The 14,429-nt window shown below is 51.8% G+C and overlaps 1 protein-coding gene across 1 annotated transcript; it reads right to left on the bottom strand.

The window, feature by feature from the left end:
- Positions 1-4,628: 4,628 nt before the first annotated feature.
- Positions 4,629-9,860, bottom strand: LOC133051367 (phospholipase A2 inhibitor and Ly6/PLAUR domain-containing protein-like). The gene is made up of 5 exons (XM_061135830.1): positions 9,791-9,860; positions 8,380-8,496; positions 5,501-5,653; positions 4,972-5,115; positions 4,629-4,774 (listed from the first exon to the last, which is right to left on the bottom strand). The coding sequence occupies exons 1-5, from the start codon at positions 9,858-9,860 to the stop codon at positions 4,629-4,631; spliced, it is 630 nt and encodes a 209-aa protein (XP_060991813.1).
- Positions 9,861-14,429: the final 4,569 nt, after the last annotated feature.

The following is a 14,429-nucleotide window of genomic DNA, read 5'->3' as shown; positions in this document are numbered from 1 at the left end:
ACTGGACCACCAGGAAGTCCCTGTAAGGATCTCGAGGTGGGCAGATGGGCCTGGATGATTTGGGGGGAGGCAGGGTCATCACAAGAGTCCTTATCAGAGGAGGAGGGCGACTGGAGAACCAGTCAGAGGAGCTGTGGGGATGGAAGCAGAGGCTGGAGCGATGCCACTGCTGGCTCTGGAGATGGAGGAAGGGGCCACCGCCGAGGAGGGCAGGGACTCCAGAAGCTGGAAATAAGATGAGGAAACGATTCACCCCCAGAAGGTCCAGAAGGAGCGCAGCCCAGCTGACGCTGGCTGTAGCCCGGCCTCGTGACCTCTGGGAGCTTAGACAGGTGCTTCCCGTCTCAGTGGCTCCCTGTGAAATGGAGATCAAGATAGCTCCTGGCTCCCAGAGGTGTCGACTCGTCTTACTGGGATTACGGGTCTGCCACACCGTTTACACCTAGGTGCCGCCACAGTGGCTGTGCATTGTGATGGTTAGCATCCTGTGTCCCGTCAACTCCTTTCAGAAGTGGGGAGACGCCCTTAACTCATGAGGAAACTGGGGCTCAGAGTGGTTTTATGTCACCTAGGGCTGCACAGCTGGAGAAGGCAATGGCACCCCACCCCAGTACTCTAGCCTGGAAAATCCCATGGACGGAGGAGCCTGGTAGGCTGCAGTCCATGGGGTCGCGAAGAATCAGACACAACGGAGCGGCTTCACTTTCACTTCTCACTTTTATACATTGGAGAAGGAAATGGCAACCCACTCCAGTGTTCTTGCCTGGAGATTCGCAGGGATGGGGGAGCCTGGTGGGCTGCCGTCTATGGGGTCGCACAGAGTCGGACACGACTGAAGTGACTTAGCAGCAGCTCTTCACATCCGATGGCCAAAGTATTCCCACGACCTAGAGCCCTTTGAAAATCAAGCTCCGTGCCACTTGGAATCAGTGACAAGGCAGACACCAACATCAGTGCTACCCATTGTATCAGTCTGGGTCCCAAGAGGAGACTGAAACCACACCAGTTAGTTTACCAAAGAATTAAATAAGGGATTAGTAAGGAGGTGGCTCAGTCGGTTTAGAATCTGCCTTCAATGCAGGGGACACAAGTTGGATTCCTGGTGTGGGAAGATCTCCTGGAGGAGGAAAGGGCAGCCCAGTCCAGTATTCTTGCGGGGAGAATTCCATGGACTGAGGAGCCTGGCGGGTTACATCCCATGGGGTCCCAGAGTCCGACACACCTTCGGAACTAAACCACCACCGTTAAACTGAAAAGGACAGACGACCCAGGTAGAACACAGAAGCGAGTGCCAGGAGCAGCCAGCACCCTTCGGGTTGGAGGAAGAAAAGGAAGGGGTTGGAATTATTGAAATGTGGGTGTTTTGAAGCTTGGAGGTGAACGCATTGGGCTGAAATTCAGATCCTGAGGAGGGGGTGATCCCCAACTGGTTCTGGTCTTACCCTGAGAACGTGTGGTGAGGCTAGTCCTGCAGGTCCTGGGACGCTACAAACTGGACTCACCTGCGCAAACCCACCCCGACCCCCGCTGCCAAAGCGGCTGCAAAGCACACCTGTCGTGCTTCTCACGTGACCTGCAACATCCCGCACCCCTCCACCAGCCTTGAGATCGGTCGCTCTTTCTGGTTCCCCCTGCTGGCGGAGCCTGACGAGGAGCAGCTGGAGATAGAGTTGTGCCCAGCATCCCACAGCATCCAGGGGCGCGGCGCAGGGTGTCCTGCTGCAGGCGCTGGAGGAGATGCGCGCGGTCGCCGAGGCAGGGCTAGAGAGGGCGCAGGGTCCAGACTCTAGCATGGGATGTCTGGACCTGAGAGATCACGGGGCAAGGGGTCCGCCAGTCAGAATCCTAGGTTCTTGAAGGAAATGAGGGCTCTGACTAGGGGTCACTGGAAATCGGCTTTGGGGGACAGGATTCCTGATTCTCTGGGGATCATCAGAGTACAGAACTCCTCAAGGGAGTTGAGGGTTTGGACTCCTTGAAGAGGCCTATCTTGGTCTCTCAAGAGTAGATGTAATAGGTGGCTAGTCCCCCTGCGGAGGAGGTGGTGGATGCGCTGATTGCTGATGAAGGCGGTCTCCTTCACACTGGGGATTCTGACATGAAGAAGGGGAGTCTGAGTTCCCCAGGGAGCTGGAATCCTTGGGCTTCTGAGCTACAAAGGGTGTAAGAGGTAGGTGTCCAGGGTTGGGGGATAGGCCTACATCCAAAATGGGCTTTGAATCTTCATTGGGGGAAGGACTGTTCTCTGGAGTCTCAGAACGCCTGGGCTCCCCAGAGGGCTGTGGTCCTTGCTTCCTCATTCACGGCTGGTGGAAGGTCTCCATGGAGAGGAGGGGATTGGGGTTTCTGTAGGAGAACTGGAGTCCCTTTGGTCCCTCTTCGGGAATAGGAATTCCATCTGCATTGCCCTCGGGCCAGACAGCCCTTTGACAATCAGGGTGGCCTTTTGCAAGTGGCAAATGGCATCTACATGCAGAGTTATCGTGAGCATCCCACGTAGGCACGCCTGTACCCTCATTCTCTCTCTTGCACAATAATAGCCTTGCAACCCCTCCTGGAAGCCCGGAACACGGGGAGCTCAGACTTTAGTCTCACACTTTGCTCAGGGTGCCCTCCTCTCTGACACCATCTCTGACTTGACCCTGTCTGACTTCTCCACCCTGCGCTTCCCTCTTCCAAATTCTGTCTACCCTCCTGCCAAGGGGCCTCCTGCCTGGATCAAATCTCAGAAAGCAAGACCCGCTTTATTTCATGTGTCAGCGTCCCCCTGTGTTGATCCTGTTCACACAGCTGTGTGTCACCACCCTTGGGTGTCACGACTCTCTTTTGGAACGGTTGCCTTTTAAATCATGACTTTTCAAAGGGTTGAATTTTAGGCTCTGGAGGCAGCAAGTTGGTAGCGAGGCATCTGTCTCTGGGAGCATCCAAATAGAAAAGATGGAAGACTCCCTTGTGGAGGAGTCACTGGCTGCCCTCACCGAGAGTCTATGCGGCACCTGCATGCTGGCAGGCCCTTGAAGGGAGGAATTCAAGGAAACATGTTGAATCTTGGTGTTGCCACTGGCAGAAGCAGAGGAGGTCCAAAAGCCTCCTCAGCTTAGCTGAAGTTTGTACTTGTCTGGATAACGATAAATTTGTTTCCATTGAGGTGAGGAACCATGAAGCCCGGAGAATCAAGGTTGGCTTTCCCTGTGGTATTTCTTGGAGGAGCGAATAAAAAAATAGAAATTCTGTTGTGTGTCTGTTCTTTGGGTTTCAGGGGGGTGGAAGATGCTTGGGATTCTGTCAGCTGGAAGCCTAGTCTTCAGGGTCAGAGGGAGGAGGGATGGAGGGTGAGGACCCCAGGGTCCCTGTAGAGGAGGGGTGGTGGGGTTGTGTGAAGGATATAATTCCTGCACACCCCCAAACCTCCGCAGGGACCTTTGGTGCACTTGGGTTTTGTGCCCCTGTCATCTGCCATGAGAAGGACGTTAACCAGAGAGTCACATATCCAGAAGACTCCACGGAGGTGAACTAGAGTCCCCCTCCCAGACTGGAACCAAGCCGACCAGTGCACAGCCAGAAACAGAGCTACCCCAGATACCTACAAACCCATAGGAAGAAGAATGTTTGTTTTTACAAGTCTCAAGTGGGGCATGGTTTGCTACACAACATTGCTCAGCATGAACAGACTAATACACCTTTGGTGTTTTAAACCACCGAGTTTAGGGACCAGTTTGTTACTGTCACACAACCCAGACTATCCTGATGGGTGCCAGAGTCTAGTAGCTGCCACACATGCCACTGAGGAAGTGGCAGCTATTAGGATGGTAACTCTTTGGCCAGACGCATTGTCCCAGAACCCACGCTGCCTTCAAGGCGCTAGTGCAGGGTGCTCAGCCACTCAGTGGGGTCTGACCCTTTGTGACTCCGTGGACTGTAGCCTGTCAGCCTCCTCTGTCTGTGGATTCTCCAGGCAAAGATCATGGAGTGGGTTCTCATGCCGTTCTCCGGGGGATCTTCCTGACCCAGGGATCAAACTGCGTCTCCCACATTGGCAGGCAGATTCTTTCCCGTCAGAGCCACCAGGGAAGCCCCTTAAATGTGCTAGGCACTGCACGGAGTCCTTTTTTCGTGTTCTTTCATTGGACTCTTAAGACAGCCCTTTGAGGTAATAGCTATTATCTCTGCATTTTACAAACATGAACTCTGGGGCAAAAACAGGTTAACTAGGAGAGGTGATCATGGACTCTGGAGTCTGACCCTCCCAGCTGTTTGACCAAAGACAAGTGACACCACAATCCTTGCCTCAGTGTGTTCCTCTGTAAAATGGGGGCAATACTTTCAGCTTCACAGAGTTGTGATTATGACATGAGGTACTGCATGGAAAACAGTTAGCATGGGGACCAAGCAAGAAGTAATCCCTTAAGAAGAGGTAGCATCTTCCATTTCTTTCTTCCATAGATAGTGTTCCCAAGGGTTCAGACCCCTGCTTTTCTCATCCCATCTCCCCGAAATGCATCACATCACAAAGACTCAGGATTGCTCTGTTAACTTGCTTAATTTATAAGACACATGGGAACTGTAGAAATTTCTAGAAACACAGCTGACAATGAATGGAGACCAGACACCACGTGGGCCTCAGTTCTTCACTCAGCCTTGCCAGAAGCCTGGGGGCTTGGACGACAGCTGGTCTTCTTGATGGTCAACAAACGAGAGCCTGAGGGCACCAAGGTCCCAGGCTTGATGTGGCAGGCGGTCTCCGTACCACAGCCCCGGGCCGCAAATTTGATACCTGTGGGAGGGGATTATAGACTACAGTCAGGATCTCCAATGCCTCCCTCCTCCTAGTCCAGGGTCACGTGCCCCAGGCACCTTCTCCCCCAGATCTTTGGAGCCACTCTCTCCCTTAGAATCTGGAAGAATGAGGCTGCAATTCTGGGACTGTCTGGAATCCCTGTGCCCTCCTCCCGAATTCCAGGTGCCCCTTACCAGGCTGTGCGAGGCCAGACACGGCGACACAGTGGGTTTCCTCACCAACGCAGACCGCTTCCTGAGTCGAAGTGCATGTTTCCGTAAAGGCAGCGATGCAGGAAGGACACCGAAGGCCATTCTCTGTGTGGTTTCTCACGATCGCTGAAGAGGAGGGTGGAGGGGAAGGTAATCGGAGACGTTAGTCCCTTTCCCAACATCACAACCACTCAGGGGACACCAGTTGCTAATGCACACTGCATTTTCAGAAAACAATATTTGACTGCATTGGATCTTAACTGCGGCATGAGGAATCCAGTTCCCTGACCAGGGATCAAACCCCTGCAGAGAGCGCGTGGAGACTTAGTCGGTGGACCAGCAGGGAAGTCTCTGGACACTGCAGTTTACAGGAGAAGAAACCAAGGCTCAGCGCAAGGAGGACGCTCGTCCCTGAGTACAGGGCAGGTCAGGAGCAGGTGCTCACAGCCGGCTCTGGCGGGGGAAGGTGGGCAGGGAGGGACTCCAGCTGTGGGGCTCAGCCGGGGCTTACCGGGCATGGGCTCCTTGTTGCACCCATCGTCCTGGCAGCAGCGCCTCCTGGACCCCATGTAGTTCTCAGTGTTCATGGTGATGGCGAAGGATCCTGAGTCACACTCGCTGGATTTCGCACACCCCTTGTAGCTGGTCACCGCCAACGAGCCCTCTGCAGGATGACCGTGGGCAGAAGGCTCAGTGGCCCCCGGTCTGGACCCTTGCCCTGGGCTGTCTCCCCTACCTGATAGTAGCTCCAGCCCACTGCTGTCTAGAGAGGTCTCTTCCAGCTACCCACATTCAAGCCCCCTTTCTGCCTGGGGCATCATCTGAATGGATTATCAGGTATGCACCCCATCCTCCCCCTGTCCCCAGGCTGTGCTGGACTCTGCAGAGTGGCCCCTTCCACCCCAGGGACACCCCACTGCCATCCTGCAGGGGTCACACCTGGAGTGGTCTTTTCCAGACCACCTGTAACTAACCCCAATCCTCTGTAATGGTCTCTTCCAGTCTTCAGCCCTCCCCTGACCCCTGGAGTTCCTTCCACCAAATGCTGGGATGGGGCCGCCATCCCCACCTGCTGTCACACCCATTTCCTTCTCCATCTAAGGTAGACTCTTCCAGATTTCCCAGGGTCACTCCCCAGATTTCCTACCTATGGTCTCATGCTGCCCTCCTTGGCTACTCTCAGGTCTTGCCTGAAGTGGTCTCTTCCAGTCTCCCTGGCCTTCCCCTTCCCCACCACAGCTAGGGTGTCTCCTCCAGGCCTAGGGTTTCTGCTCTGTACACCACGTGTTTGGGTGTGTAGGGCTCAGTTGTGCCCGATTCTTTGCGACCTCATGGACTGTGCCCAGGGATCCTCTGTCCTTATATGTCTCTCTCTCTATGACAAATTTGGGAATCCCAGGGTGCCAGGGTCCAGCCTCGGCAGGATCCAGGTGGTACCCTCAGGATGAACGGCGTTGGCGAGAGAGAGAGAAGACACGTGAGACCAGCCTTGATAGTGCCAAGTCTGTGAGGGAGATAGATAGAGAGAGAGAGAGAGAGAGAGAGAGAGAGAGAGAGAGAAAGAGAGACACCAGACGGGGGGTGCAGCAGAGTCTGGCAATGCTGAATTTTTTTACCGTGGGGTTTATACCCTAAATTAGTACATTTCTAAGGGGAAGATAGTTTAACATTACATCAGCTTGTTCTTCACGAAACCAGGGTGTTTTCTGCATACTTCTTTGTTTATGAGGGTCTTGTACATTATCTTCTGGCCTTGGGGCCTATTAATATTTTATGCAGGTCAGGTGAATGTAAACCTATTTTCTGTTTCTATGGTGACCTTAACTTAAAGGTAGCAGTCTCATAGGGCAACAGTACAGAGTAGAAGTATAACCTTGTTAACACAAAAATTAATCCTTCTGCAGAAATTGTCAGTTGCGTTTATCTAAGAAGTTTATCCCAGACTGACTCTGCGACTTTGATGAGGCAGCTTCTGCCTAGCACTCTTGGCTGACAATTAACAACCATCTCATTGTTACCACACTAGGGCTAAGTTCTTATTTCTCTAGATCTTTAACTATATTAACAATGGTTTCTATAACACAATCTTATCACATTAAAACAAAACACAGCAAGCAAAACACAGCAAGCAAATGTTAACCCAATAGCTACTTTTAGAATAATTTTTTTTGTGTTTTCTAATAGGACTCCTTCACCCCTCAAAAATGCTCTATGTCTATTAGGGCTTTTATATAATCAGGTTCTTTATGCTATTTTATGATTAGGATATTATAAGCAATCATGCATATTAGTACCAAGGGCATAAATACATTTGGCTAACAAACTACCAGCAAAGGAGTTTAAATTAAAACACTCCTTTCACCCTGGATAATCTCATAAAATACCACCACCTGGGAAACTTATTGATTAAAGTTCTAAATTGATCCTTATTTGGGAAGAGATCGGGGAAGGCCTTCTGCCTGTGTCACAGAAATTAGGGAGTAGTCTGTTGAGGCAGGCATCAGAAAGACAGGTATCATCTTTAAGGTGAGTGCCGGGGGCAGCTTTTCAAAATCCCTGAAAACCTGATTTGCCTTGCCTGTCAGGCTTTCTCCTCGTGACCTTGTCATGGGTGGGATCTCGTGAGCTGGCCTTTTAGAAACCCTTGAAAACCTGATCCGACTTGCCTGTCAGGTTTTCTCCCTGATGACCTTATCATGGGTGGGATCTCGTGTGCCGCCTCCCAGCACCAGGGGGTGCAGTGGTAAAGAACCCCCCTGCCAATGTAGGAGATGCAAGAGACGCAGGTTCCATCCCTGGGTGGGGAATATCCCCTGGAGGAAGAAATGGCAAACCTCTCCAGTACTCTTGCCTGGAAAATCCCATGGACAGAGGAGCCTGGTGGGTTACACTCCATGGGGTCGCAAAGAGTCAGACACAACTGAGCTTGCACCCAACTCAAACCAGCCCCCGTATCTCCCGCTTTCTCTTCAGGAATAATAGCTTAACATCCCACATCTCTGGGAGACCCCTCGCAGCCCAAGAGAATCAACCTGATCACATTCTTTGCAACTCACCCAAGTCTGCTGTACACCCACCCCTCACCTTTTACATATTAGATTTCCCCCTTCTCTGGACTTCTCTCTTCCCCCATGTCCTTTGCTTTCCTAATTCCTTCTTTGGTAACAAAGTCTGTATCTGCCCCTCCTCCTCCTCTCTTTGGAGTCTCATCTTCAGAAATTCTTGGCCATAGTGGTTTCCGTCATTCCACCAGATTCTCTGTTCAACACCCACCTCGAGATTGCCTTTCCCTCTTTCCTGACATACTCATCACTCAAAGGTTCCTCCCCATGCATGGTGGTATCTGCCGCCCACCTCCCCAGCATCTGATACCAGCCCCTGCCCACTTACTTCTGTAGCTCTCAGTCAAGACAACCATGCAGGAGTCTTCATCCGGGGCACAAGTCTGCAGTTTTCCACTGCAGTTGGGACCGTCACTGGTACACACCTCACAGCTTAGCGGGTACCCTGCAGTTAGAGAGCGGGGCTCTAGTGAAAGGCGCCTTAGTCTGTGGGCCACGACTCCCGAATCCAGACGGGGATGGCGTTGCGGGGTCTGAAGGAAAAGTTCTGGTGTCTCCCTGGTTATTCATGGGCAGGACAGTGGCCGCTGAATAGGGATCTGTTGGAAGCTCAGCAGGGATGCCATGGTCCTGAGAGCAAAGCTGCTTTCTGGGGCAAGGCAGAAAGCAAGTCCGATCAGGGAGCAAGTTTATGTAATTACAAGGCTGGGGACGTGGGATGCTAGACCCGCTGATAAAGCTAAGGGACCTTGAGGGGTCCTGCTGAAGTTTTCCATGGACTTAAAATTTTTTTTATATTTTTAATTTTCTTTTTTCTCTTGTTGCCTGTGCTGGGTTCCTGCTTCCTGTTGGTTTTTGTCTAGTTGCGTTGAGTAGGGGCGACTCCCTAGTTGCGGTTCTGGGTTTCTCATTTGTGTTGGTTTCACCGGTTGCAAAGCACAGGCTTAGAGCATGAGCTCAGTAGTTGTGGTGAAGGGTCTTAGTCGCCCCAATGCATGTGGAAGCTTCCTGGACCCGGGATTGCACCCGTGTCCCCCGCTTTGGCAGGCAGATTCTGCACTGAAACACTGGGGAAGTCCTTCATGGACTTGTGTGAACCTTCCCGTCCACCTGGTTCTCGGGAGTGGGATCACCTTCCGTGTGGGTACCAGGCTGTCTGAGTCTGGTAGGCAGTGGGAGCTCAGGCAGTGGTACCTGAGAGGGGATTTGCATCCCAGCTCAAAAAGAAAGATCGAGGACTAAGAGGATAAGGGCCTGGACTCCTTGGTCTTGAGAGAGCAGGCAGCAGGGGTCCAGACATAAGGTAACTTGGTCCTGGGGAAAGTGGAGCTGCCTGAACTCCTATATCTGAGGGAGGAGGACACTGGGGACCTGAGCTCCTTAGAGTCATGGGAGGAAGGAAATCTCTCACCCTCGCCTCATGTTTTTTCATACCAATGACAAATACTAATCATACTCTCTGATTTTCCAGAATGTAGGTGTCTTATTTGGAGACACTGCCTGGGATACAGGGAGCAGAACCCATCCAAACCCATCCTTTCACAGAGATTTAAACCCACATTTTTTTAGCCCTTCCTCCCTTGGGGACCCAGGCTTTCTGCCCTTTACCCTCTGCCTTCTCCATGAATTTCAGTTCCTAGGACACATCCTCTTCCCCTTCTCCCTTGAGGACATGGCAGAATGTTCTCTCATACTCCTTGTTTTGAGGGTCCCAGGAATCCAGAGCGCTAGTCACTTACCCAGACCCAGGAGGGTGCAGAGCAGGGCGGAGCCCAGCAGGAAGGTCTCAGGTTTCATGGAAGGCTTCATGATGGATGGATGACTGACCCTGCATTCCCAGGTCCCCAGCTGTTCTTATAGGAAGCTAAGAAGGGGCGGGTCTGGACCTACCTTACCTCTAGGCTAAGAAATGATGATGTAAGCCCTGGGGGTAGGTCTCTGCAGCTCTGAGTGGGGGAGACCGAACCAGAATCCAAAAGGAGCAGTGGCATCTTGTGCCCAGGCCCCTCCTCCATGCAGCCCCAGGCATCTCGTCTTCCAATCTTCTCTTGCATCTGGTCCCACCGCCCTGCCCTCACCCTCTTTTTTCTTCCCTGAAGCCCAAGATTAGAATCAGGTCATTTTGTTTCCTTTAGGGTAGAGCAGCTGCTAGGACTCAGGTACCCAGCCCCACCCCGTTCTCTCCTTTCCCAAGTAGGTGCCCAATGTTGCTGAGGCCCTACCTGTGGGCGCCAAGCAAGTCCAGGCTTGTTCTGCCAGGGCATGCTTGGCTCATACTCGCTTTTCCGTGTTTGGTTTGTCTCCATCTCCGACCCCAACCCAGGATGCACTTGGGTCTCTCGGAGACTGAACAGAGGGGTGCTTGTTCAGGGCATGGGGATCGTAGGAGTTCACACTGGAAAACTGAGGCATGGTTGGAAGCAGTCAAGACTGGGTGTGTGCTTGGCTCGGGCACATACTTTGTGTTTTACTGAGGTCCTTTAAACACTGTCTACCTCAGGCCTGATCTTCAGGGATCAGAGATTTTCTCATGTGTGTGTATGTGTGCATGTGTGTCTGTTTGTGTTGGGCGTGGGGAGGTTAGCCAGCCAGCCAGCCATGGAGGGGATCTTGTTGCAGAAGGCTCCCGGCTTCCTGAAAGAATCCACTCAAGTTTGCTGGCCTCTTGCTTTCGAGGCTTCAGTTGGGGCGCTGAGGATGGCGAATTTCTGCTGGGGACCAATCCTGCAGGCCAAGCCGGTTGCTAGAAATCCTGGTGTGAAATTGACCAGGAGCAGGGGCTAGAGAGACCCCTGGCCCCAGCGAGGCCGGGAAAGCTCTTTGCTAGGGAACTCGGCGCCTTGGGCTGCGGGCAGACACACTAGGCATGCGCAGTGGTGACGTAACCGCAGGCGCGCCGCGGTTTGAGAGGCCGGAGCCTCGTGCGCTTGCGCAGTGAAGGCCGCACGGGGCGCACCCTCTGTGAGCCCCCGAGACTCAGAACTTCGTGCACCTTTTGGGTCAGGCGAAGCCCACACGACGTTGACATGCCGGAGATCCGCCTCCGCCATGTGGTGTCCTGCAGTAGCCAGGACTCGGTGAGGGACTGGCGTGGGGGAGGGTGGAAGAAGTAAAGGAATTCGTCAGGGGCTCTAGGAGAACTTTTGGAGTCTGAAAGGTGTGGAAAAATAATCCGTCTGCGGGGTGCCAAGAAAGAGCTTGAGTGGGGTTCTTAAGAATTGCAGTTTGGGAGACAGAGATTCCGATAAACGGAGTGTTGGCAAAGGGAATCAGGGGCTTATGAGGACAGAGGTCGGCAGGTTGTTAAAGTCGTGTGGAGAGAATTCTAATTGTGATACACGTAAAGAAATATTTGACTTTAAAGAAGAAGCTGCCCTGAGTTACTGGAGGGTAAGGGTCTGATGAGTACCTTGAGTTTCTGGCGCATATTCTGGATGCTTTTGTGAATACAATAAGTGGTCCAAAGATCAGATTGCCCTGTAGCTGCGACCGGCTTGGTCAGAATTCCAGTGTGGCTCCCGGGGTCAATCTTAGAGAAAACTTGTAGCAATGAGGCCTTCGTTTTGGTTTTTCTTTCACAGAGGGGACTTTGTGGAATTCTAAGGAGTGTCATGGGAGAATTTCTGGGAGGCCATAGGGAATTCTGGAGAGATGTGGGATAGAGAAATTTGCTGAAAGAAAAGCAGGGTGTTTTGCGTCCTGGGAAGGAGCAGAGGTGAATTTTCAGGGGAAAATGTTGGAGGGGACTCCAGGTAGAGTGTGAGGGTATTTATTATTTTAACACTGGAAGGTTTTGTATTGGGGTATAGCCAGATAACAGTGTTGTGAGAGTTTAAGGTGAACAGCAAAGGGACTCAGACAATCATACACATGTGTCCACTCTTCCCCAAAGCCCAGAGTGTGCGGGGATTAATAAGGAAACCTCAAGCTGGACGATGTCAGAGGGCTTGAGAGAACTCTCAGAGTCATCTGAGAACTGGGTCATAGCTGTCATCTCTGAACCCTAACATTGCCTTTTCTACGCTTCTCTCCAGACCTACTGTGCAGAAAACCTTCTCAAGGTGGACACTTAGTGCAAATGGCGGGCAGCCAAGGTGCGTGAGAAGACCATCTCTGTGGTGCTCCAGGTGATTGTGCCAGCTCCGCCATCTTTTTTTTTTTTTGCCCTCTCTGCTGGGTGGCATGAGGGATCTTAGGTCTCTGACCGGGAATGGAACTGGAGCCCCCTGCCCTGGAAGCTCAGAGCCTTAACCACTGGACCCCCAGAGAAGTCTCCCTCCCTCCATCTCCTTAATAGAAATCTGTAGGTCCAGGCTGCAGACCCTACTCTGGGGTTAACTCGCCATGAGCTGCGGTACTTTCTCTTCGGTCCTCACCGCCTCACCTGGACAATGAGCCTTGTGGTCCCTGTGCCCTTAGCAGGGGAGATAGGTGATCCAAGGACTAGGCCAGGAATGAATCCGTGTGTGGTCCAGGTCTGTTGCTGCTCTTTTCAGAGCCTTATCATCCTCAGTTGGAACAGAGTAAACCATTGCCACGCATTCTGCCTTCTAAAGGGCTTTGGACTGGACGGTGTGTCATATCATCTAAGCCAATCAAGCTCATTTTAAAGATGGGGAAAAAAAAAATAATAAAGATGGGGAAACAGGCATAGGAAGGGCCAAAGTGCAGTGGTCAGTCTCAGCAACCATTGTAGACGGCTCAGTGCTTTGGTACATGCTTGGTGAGGTTGGAGGGAGCCAAGGGAAACGGGGAGTGTGACCCAGGATGGTGACAGAATTCCCAGCAGGCAGTTCCCGTTAGGCGTAAGAAACCTGTGGGAGAAGCGAGTTAGAGTGTTCCCAGGTGCTGCCTGGGTGTTCCCCTGCGTGATCTGGCTCTCCAGAGAGTTGGATGACGGAGCTGTTATCACCCCTCACACATGGCGGTGCTGAGACCTGACCCTAGTGTGGGTGCTCTCGCCACCTTTTTCTTGCTTCTTTGTGTCCGTATGTTGACTTCCTTTCTTTTTTATATTTATTCCTATTTGGCTGCATTGGGTCTTAGTTACAGCATGTGGGATCTGGTTTTCTGGCCAGAGTTGGGAACCTGGGCCGCCTCCATTAGTAGCATGAAGTCGTAGCTATTGGACCTCCTGGGATGTCTCTGTCTTTAAAAAAAGAAAAAAATTTGTTTTTAAATTTTTGGCCACTCCACATGACATTTTTGGGGCCTTAGTTCCTCAGCCAGCAATTGAACCTGCCGCCCAGCCTTCTGCTCCGTTGGAGGCGTGGATTCTCACTCACTGGACCACCACAGAAGTCCTCAACTTCTTGATTTTGGCCACATTCATCCCTCCAATGTAAGCGTGTTTGGGTAAGGATAGTGGGGACTAGGCCTACCGGATTGTGTTAAATATATTATTGTCTGTCTTACCCAGTGGCTCTGAAAATGTTTTGGTTCATAGACCTTTTTGCAACTTAGAGAGAAGCTGAGAATTCTCCTCCCAGGAATTAAACACAAACCACAGATTTTGTGAGTTATTTTTGGACTTTAAATATCTCATAGTTCCCTAACGTAGTACATCATACTAATGAGAGCTAACAGTTTATTCACAGTTACAACTGTTTGGGAATACCCTGGTGGGCCAGTGGTTAGGATTCCACTCCATGCCATGAGGATCAGGTTGAAGGCCCAACTTGGGAAAATAACCCCCCCACCAAAAAAAAACAAAACTGCCAGTCACCATTCTAAATGCCTCATATGGGTTAGTTCACCGAATCCTCATAAAAATCCCATGACCTCAAATCTGTTATTATCCCCGTGTTTGATGAAGAAACTAGGCCCAGAGAGATTATGAAATTTGCCTAGAGCCAGTACTTTAAACAGAGAGAGAGATGCAGGTGGCTGACAAGTTAATCTCAGGTGGAATTAAGTCCCCATCTCTCCCTCTTACTCTCCCTGTGACCTCAGGCAAATGGTTTCATTTCTCAGAAGCTGTTTTCTCATCTGTCCATGGAAGATCATGTGATCCGAGCCCAGGGTTACCGTGAAAATCCGGTGACATAATGTTTGCAAAATGCGCTGTCACCACGCAGGTGTTTGTGTAAAGGGGGGATGCACGTGTGTATTAGTGCCTGATCCTGCTGGGCTCTTTTCTGATCAGGAGCATCCCCTTTCATTCTGCACCTCTGTTGGAGTGGGAGCAAGGAGAGACAGGAAGTGGGGAGTGAGAGAGCCTGAGGAACCAGACGAGGCTCCGGCTTCTCTGCCTGGGAGACCGAGGGGGACGTGGCCTCTGTCACCGAAATGCAGGCCCTAGAGCAGGGGGGCAGCCTGAGACGGTCATCCGCTGGTTGGGATGTCCAGGTTTGCTGTGACTTTGGTACACACAAGGAA

Source organism: Dama dama, chromosome 4 (genome assembly GCF_033118175.1).
Source record: "Dama dama isolate Ldn47 chromosome 4, ASM3311817v1, whole genome shotgun sequence".
Taxonomy (NCBI): Eukaryota; Metazoa; Chordata; class Mammalia; order Artiodactyla; family Cervidae; genus Dama; species Dama dama.
This window is presented reverse-complemented; position numbering and strand designations above follow the sequence as displayed.

Excerpts from the sequence above, each read along its gene's own strand:
- LOC133051367 (XM_061135830.1), bottom strand. The coding sequence starts at position 9,860 with ATGAAGCCTTCCATGAAACCTGAGACCTTCCTGCTGGGCTCCGCCCTG. Across the intron at positions 8,497-9,790 it reads CTGCACCCTCCTGGGTCTGG|GGTACCCGCTAAGCTGTGAG; the intron begins GTAAGTGACTAG and ends CTCTAACTGCAG. Across the intron at positions 5,116-5,500 it reads CAACAAGGAGCCCATGCCCG|CGATCGTGAGAAACCACACA; the intron begins GTAAGCCCCGGC and ends CCTCCTCTTCAG.